The 7776-nt window shown below is 37.3% G+C and overlaps 1 gene segment (V, D, J or C); it reads right to left on the reverse strand.

Annotated features, from left to right (window-relative positions):
- Positions 1–471: 471 nt before the first annotated feature.
- On the reverse strand, positions 472–907 carry LOC116328191. The segment is given in 2 exon segments: positions 472–767; positions 859–907. Coding segments are annotated over 2 exon segments (345 nt in total).
- Positions 908–7776: the final 6869 nt, after the last annotated feature.

Here is a 7776-nt window from a genome sequence, read left to right on the forward strand (position 1 = left end):
TTAGCTTATTGGAGCTGATGGCTTTAGCTAAATTTATGCAGTTTCACTGTCTTCACTGATCAAATTTCCTGCAACTGCTGTGAGTGAAATGAATTGAAGACTGAAACTTTATTTTTTAGATAGTACCAAAGACTAATAATAGGCACAAGGTAACTTACTTCTTTCAAAACAGTTTGGCAGCTGCAAGTGAACAAATTTGGGATTTTTTTTACGGTTTAATGTTTCTATCTAGGGGCTTAAATTTAGGACTGTTACGTTTCATATACAATGTCGGCAGTCACAAAGGTGATGTCTTACAAGTCCAGCTAGTACTATAAGATTTAATGACCACACCATTAGACAATTGTATTTTTACTAATTTGTTTCATGGATAACTCCATCAGTATTTATCTCACTAGGCTGACATGATTCAATGCTTCTCACACAGACAACAGTTTTTGCAAGGCCTTTCAGTGTCTTATTTCACTGTGGCTATCGGGAACAGTAATAAACTGCAGAGTCTTCCTGTTTGAGGCTCTTCACCACTAAATTCACACGATTTTGGGAAGTGTCTTTGGTGATGGAAAACTGGCCTTGAAGACTTTGGGCAAATATTGTGCCGGTCCCATCATCAATGCGTCCAATCCATTCTAGTCCTTTCCCAGGTTTTTGACGAATCCAGTACAACCAAGCCAGAGCGATTCCTTGAACTCTACAGGACAGAGTGACTGATTGTCCTGGTCTGCTGACCACTGGCTCTGACGAGGTGAGAGACTGACAGCGAGCAGCTGAAAGAAATAGAGAGTTTATATGATGGGAAGGAGCTGAGATCCAAATATTCTCTTCTTATCTTGTCTCTTCCTAACAGACTTGACTCACCTGAAATGAGAGTCAAAAGGAGCAGACTCTGTACAATGGCTATGGTCATAACCTGGTGGGGACTTCAACTGTAAATGCTGATATGAATGAGAGATTTTTATGCTGTGTAGGCAGAGTGGGTGGAGATTTTAGGCTAGTTTGAATTTGCCTGTTTGTGTGTCTGAGATGCAGTTAACGAAAGAGATACAAAACAAGTTAACATTTTGTTGCAACTCTACATATAAATACACATGCAAAATATATAACTTTGCGTTGTTACATTGTGAGTTTTTTTGTGTGCTTAGTCATTTTTTATGTGTGGCTTAGTTAGTTATTTGGAATGTTTTGTCAGCTCTTTGATATAGTGTAAGCTGTACTATCACATCAATAAAATGTCACAGACAAGGAGATCAACCATCGAATGATGCTCTCTCATTGGTGTATCAATTTTTTTACCAAAAGGTTTCAGGCACCAGAATAAACTGCAACTGCTCCGTCACTGTTGAACTACCTGTTGAAAACCTTTTCGTTGTTTCTTTTTATACTGACAGAGGTGAGAAACTTGTCATTGTTTGCCCTCTAGTGTTCATTGTTTTTCATTACAAACCCCTCCCGGTGCCCTTCCAGTGTCTTATTTTTGCTATTTCTACTCAGACAGTTATTCCAGTGGCGGGCATATCTTTTATGAACAGTGGAGGTTGTAGGTGTTAAGTAATTATTAGAGTTAATATGTCGAGTTCTTTTGTACATACAACAGGCTCATACAAATTCACAATTCCATAAAAGCTTAAAATACTGAAATTTGCAGATCTATTGAAAGTCCAAAGAGCAAGAATGAACCACAACACTAGAATTAACAGCAGCTTCTGGTCTTCTGCTTGTTTATGATGAGAATTACTTGATATGGTGAGATTCTGAATTAAAACTACTAATTGTTTATCACTGTTTCTCTACCTCTTTTTTTACGCATAACATATTTTTATTTAACTCTTTCTTGTTTTTGCTGACTTCTGGAAATAAAGCGACTCATTTATTCTATGTTCTGTTTTGTGTGTTTGTTTCATACTGCATCAGCCCCAACACCTAGATCGTAGTTATAAAAGCAAACTGATATAGTGAATGTGGTTTAATATAAGAGTTCTAGTTGTTAAGCTGTACTGATTTGAATCATTTTGGTATTGAATAGTACACTAAAGAATCATCTGTGTATTTGGGTGAGACAGATAGATTTATGATACATTGTGACTTCTCTGTGGAAGATGAAGTAGAAACACATTTGTTTCTACTTCATCAGTGTTTATATTCACATTTACATCATCCATGTCTTTTTGCATGTCTCTTGGTGACTTGGACTACTGTATCCCTAACATATAAACAATTATAAGACACGGTTTCAGTTCAATTCAGTTCAATTTTATTAATCTAGTTACTAATCTAGTGGCATCCTCCAGGCCTTTTAACCACTGATTCAGACTGTTTTATAGTCTAATTATCAGCATATGTTAGGTAAAAAAAAAATAAAAGAGAGTGATCATTTTCTATAACATAATAGGAGTAATTAAAAGTGAACAATCTTCACCTGCCAAGAACACAGTTAAAAGCAGCAGTCCTGCCCAGTAGTCCATACTGTTAAACTGTGAGTCCACTGCTCTCTGTCATCGTCTCTTCTGTCAGATAAGCAGGCATTAACCCCTCCTCACTGGAATGACGCAATTGCAATTAATTTGGGCATCATTTGGTCAACATGTGTTAAATTTAGACATACTTAAACCACATTTAGTGTGTCTCTAATATAACTCAAAGTGCTTTTAATGTACTCAATTAATATTTTACCTTTTAAACATTCTTTTAGCATTTTCTAATTTATATCATTTGAAACATTTCCATATTTCATGAAACATTTACTTTGAAGTTCAAGTCTTTTTTTTTTTTTTCAATGTCTCAAGTTTCCAACAAATTTTAGAAAGTTTGTGGAGGAGATATCCTTATAAATAAAGATTAAAATGAGGCTGATTCTGGTCATTAGAAAGATATTGAAATTGGATATAAAAAGAAAAATGTTCTTTATCATGGGGACAAATAATAATACATCCTATGAGATTTTCACTAAGATGGAAGACAGTACTGTACTGGATCTGCCCTGGACTGACTGTGGGTAACAGATACTACATTAAAACCAGATGTTTTATCGATGACTCTGTTATGACCTGACATTCAACACACTTTGGAACAATGGCAGCAACCATGTACGATAAATATTGTCAACCTGCAGATCTGGATTTTACATCAGTAGTAATGTGCTTATTTATGAGTCTGAGGTGCAGCTTGAGAGGGACAGAACCTGTGTTTTACAAAATACTGAGACATGTCGCGGCTACAAAATCAATAAAACTATTCATTAATTCATTCTGAAAGTCTTTGTTAATTGTTAATAACTGGGTGTAAAAACAAATGGTCTCACACACAGCTGTGTGTTAAACATGATCAAATGAATATACTTGGGAGTTGTGTGTTAGGGAAGAAGTGAGCAGTGAGTGTTAACTCATGTCATTTTTTTTCATGTCATTGTTGATATTCAAGTTTACACCATGCATGTCTTGCAGGTGTCTGAGTATTTGTGCAGGTCTCTTGCTGTTTTGGATCACTGTGTCGCGAATACGCACACAGTAATAAACAGCTGTGTCCTCGGTCTGCAGATTCTGTCCTGTTATTGTTGCTGTTCTGGCTGAAGTGTCTCTGCTGTAGCTGAACTTGTTCTTTAAAGCATCATTTTTATAAAAGCTTCCTCCACCCCACTGGTGAAAAATCCAGTCCATTGCTTTTCCTTCACGCTGTCTGATCCAACCTGTTCCATAGGTGTCATCAGTCATAGAATAACCAGAAACCTGACAGGTGATGGTCAAAGACTGTCCAGGCTGCACAGACCTTGATTCTGGCTGGATGAGATCAATACTGTACACACCTGTGGAAACAGAAATCGACATTATCTCAACCATTCATCTGACAATTAAGTATTTCTAATATATTTATATGAGTGAATTCACTAAAAGCTCCTCACATGATCCAGCAGCCAGCAGCAGCATCAGAGCGAACATGACTGATGCTGAAGAGGAAATCTTTGGAGCTGATCTGTCTTTTGACTGACACGCAGACATCACTCCCTTTTAAGTAACTATTATTTGCATATTCTTGAATATATTATGTTTTGATCCATTTAGGGTATTAGCAGTATATAGACAATTTGTTTTAAATGTAATGTATTGTTACAATTCTATTTTGAGTATTAAGTAAATCAACAGTTGAGTTGAGTAAATCTGTTATCTCTAGAATACACAGTCCCAGACGGGCTCTTTATATTTTTATATTGTTTATATTTTTGTAGCATACTGCACTTTCTAATCCCCCAACCCCCCCAAAAGTGTTTTTTCATGGTTATTCACAATCACTTTATCACATAGCCAACATAATTGTGATATCACTGCTGAGCTACCTGTTAAGAAAAAAAGTGTTTTGTTTTTTTTATAGGGAAGGAGGTGGAAGAGGCTTGTCATTGCATGCTCTTTAATGTGTTCAACACAACTGTTCAACACACATTCTCCTTCCAAAGGGTTAGCCCTAAAATTTTGTACATGTAGTTTTTTCTGCTACCACACAATGATCTTAGTGAGGAGCTGTCTTTTGTGAACTTGCCTCGTGTGTGATGTTAGAAGAGTGAGCTTTTTCATGTTTTAGTGCATACTACTATTGGTAATAATGATCACTGATCAATGATCAAAAAGAACCTATGAATAAAAGGTTTTGCTTCTTCTCTTCCTCTCAGCAAAAAGATTCCCAAGATAAAGATAATTTGTGCATTTGTGACAGTGACAATCTGCAGAATGGATGGGAATTTTGAAGGATGTGCACTGGCATTGATGAAGAAGAGTACAGGACAGGATGAGCTGTGTGTTTGTCTCATACCCCAGCGGTCCCCAACCTTTTTTGCGCCATGGTTAGTGTAAAACAATATATTCACGGACCAGCCTTTAAGGTGTCGCTAATAAATACAACAAAATAAAATGATACGACCAAGACAAAAACTGTGGTATTTTGTAAATATAATAATTACAAATTCACTGTGTAACTGTGTAACTTTATTAGCAGTGTCCTCCTGAAATGCCCCAACAACACTGAGAGTAACATCCTTCACACTGCCTCTTAATGCTCTCTGGTCAACTGTGGTAACAGTTAAATATTTCTTTCAAAATGAGACACACAACTACAGCATGGGAAAAGACCCAGGGAAACCGAGTTAACGATACAAACCCTGAAAACCCTAAATTTTACACCCGAGCCTCAACTCTTGCGGCCCGGAACCAAACGATTCATGGACTGGTACTGGTCTGTGGCCCGGGGTTTGGGGACTGCTGTCATACCCTATCAGTCCTCACACTCACCTCCTAAAATGATACACAAGATGAAGACATTTTGCACATTTGTATGGGTGCAGCTTGCAGTATGGAGGTTAAGGAGGATGTGACTTGGCATTAGAAGAAGGAGACTACTGGACAGTATAAATTAATGACACAATGACAGTAAGTGAAAGAGTGATCAAAGGTAAAGAATGAGCATGAGAATCAGGGTTTCTCCTTGGTTTTTTCTTTTCTTTTCTCATACACAAAATAGCCAAAATAGCCTAATACTAAAAGTAGAATTCTAAAAGTTGTGGTTGTTTCTGTTTCTGGCAATGATTTTAACAACAAAATCATACAAGCATTGTCTCTGAGGTATGAGAGAACAATCTTTGGTTGTATTTTTAACAAACATACATTATGGTGGATTTTGTACAGCCATTCAATCAGCTCCAGTCACTGTGGCTCTCGAGCACAATAATAAACAGCAGTGTCTTCAGTCTTCAGACTGTTCATCTGCAGATACAGCTGCTCTTTGCTGTTGTCTCTGGAGATGGTAAATCTGCCCTGAACTGACTGAGAATAAAAGATTCTATTACTGTTATATTCGATGACTGCAATCCACTCCAGTCCTTTTCCAGGAGCCTGTCTGATCCAGGCCATCCACCTGCTGCTGAAATCAATGTTGGAGCCTGTACAGGTCAGTCTGTGGGAATCTGCTGGCCTTTTAACCACTGATTCAGACTGTGTTATAGTCTGACTATCAACACCTGTCGGATTAAAAAAACAACAAAGAAAAGTGGACATTTACTATAACATAGTAAGACCAAACAACAAAATATTTATATCTGTAAGTGAAAAATCTTCACCTGCCAAGAACACAGTTAAAAGCAGCAGTCCTGCCCTGAAGTCCATACTGTTAAACTGTGAGTCCACTGCTCTCTGTCATCCTTTCTGCTGTCAGATAAGTACACATGAAAGACATTGCTGTTTTGCATTAACTCCTCCTCGCTGGAAGAACTCAGAATTAATAATTTGCTCAACATGTTTAGAGTCCACACAAATTTAAATCACATTATAAAGCTTGATTTCCACCAGAAATTAATTAAATACAAATTTTAGTCAGTTTTACATTTTGTACCTCATATCATTTCAAAGTTCAAGAAAAATGGTTTTTTGAAATCAATTTAAATTTTAAATGTGTTTTTTATGCCTTAAGAAGAAATATTCTTAGAAATGAATATTAAAATAGAAGAGTTATTAGTCATTTCCAAGACAACAAAATTAGACTGTAGGTGCAAGACAGAAAAAATAAAATGTTGTGTATCATACTTAAAATAGTAGTAGTACTGCTTGTGAGATTTTGACTCCTTTGTCACTTTATTCACTGCATAATTTGCTAATAATGAAGACTTAATTCTTCTGGTACAAACAATAAGAGAAGCTGTTACATACTTTACTGAAATAACATAAAGAAACTAAAAATAGCATGCATGCAATGGCTGAATGCACAGAGGATGCAAGAGTAATGTTACGTTTAGCAGTTTCACCCCATTTCTTTTTATTCCTCAAGTCATCAGAGAAGACCGTAACTCAGTAGTTACATCACAAAACCTTTATTCATTCGCAATCACTTATGCATCTTCTAGAAGGGAGATGTGCATGGCCCAGCAATTCCTCTGCAAAACCTCAGCGCTTTGTCTTTTTCACACAATTTTATAGACGCGACTCCCAGTGTAAACCCACATGGTGTGTCATAAACCTAAAACACTGTGTTTGTTTATATATGTGCAAACATGTGAGTGCATGTGTGTGTGTGTCTCTATATACGTGACTTCCTGCTGGTCATAAAAGAGGGCCATCTCCCCTCACCCAAGCTACACCAAACTCCTCTACAAAACATGCTTATCAGGTTACAAGCACTGAGACCCCCACCCAGGTATCCCTTGGGCAATTTCCACTGACCTATAGCTTCTCTTTGTTTTACTTTCACAGCCCAAGGTGGGGAAGTATCTCCTAAAAGTCTACTCCTAACTGTATGACACTTTTAGGCCTTTATTACATTCAGGAACAAGGGTAACAAACTTCTTTTCTCTTTCCTATCTGTTCCATACAGTTCTAGCATCATCCAACTCTAGCTTCCTATTTCCTTTTATGACAGGCAGAGTCCCACTGTCAATAAATTCCTCTCCCTCTACACAATTACACACACACTCAGGCCTATAGCTAAACCAACCTAAAACACATAGACAATTTCCTATTCCTCTGATCTAGAGCTGGACCCTCTCATCAAAGCAAACTTAAGCACATTGTATTCTAATCATTGTTTTCTTGTACTCACAGTAAGCATGTGCGAAAAGCAAAAACTAAATCTTTTAGCAGCCAAGAATGCATGAAGGAGAGGAACCACCAGAGCCTCTGGCAGATCTGTTTTATTGTGCACCTGAGCCTGGCCTGCTCAGGTATGCTACATCTGAAAAAGGGTGTGGTTCACCCACTATTTACCTAAAAGAAAGGAAACAAAAAAACAAGGCCAGTCAGCAGACCA

This window comes from Oreochromis aureus, linkage group 4 (genome assembly GCF_013358895.1).
Source record: "Oreochromis aureus strain Israel breed Guangdong linkage group 4, ZZ_aureus, whole genome shotgun sequence".
Classification (NCBI taxonomy): Eukaryota; Metazoa; Chordata; class Actinopteri; order Cichliformes; family Cichlidae; genus Oreochromis; species Oreochromis aureus.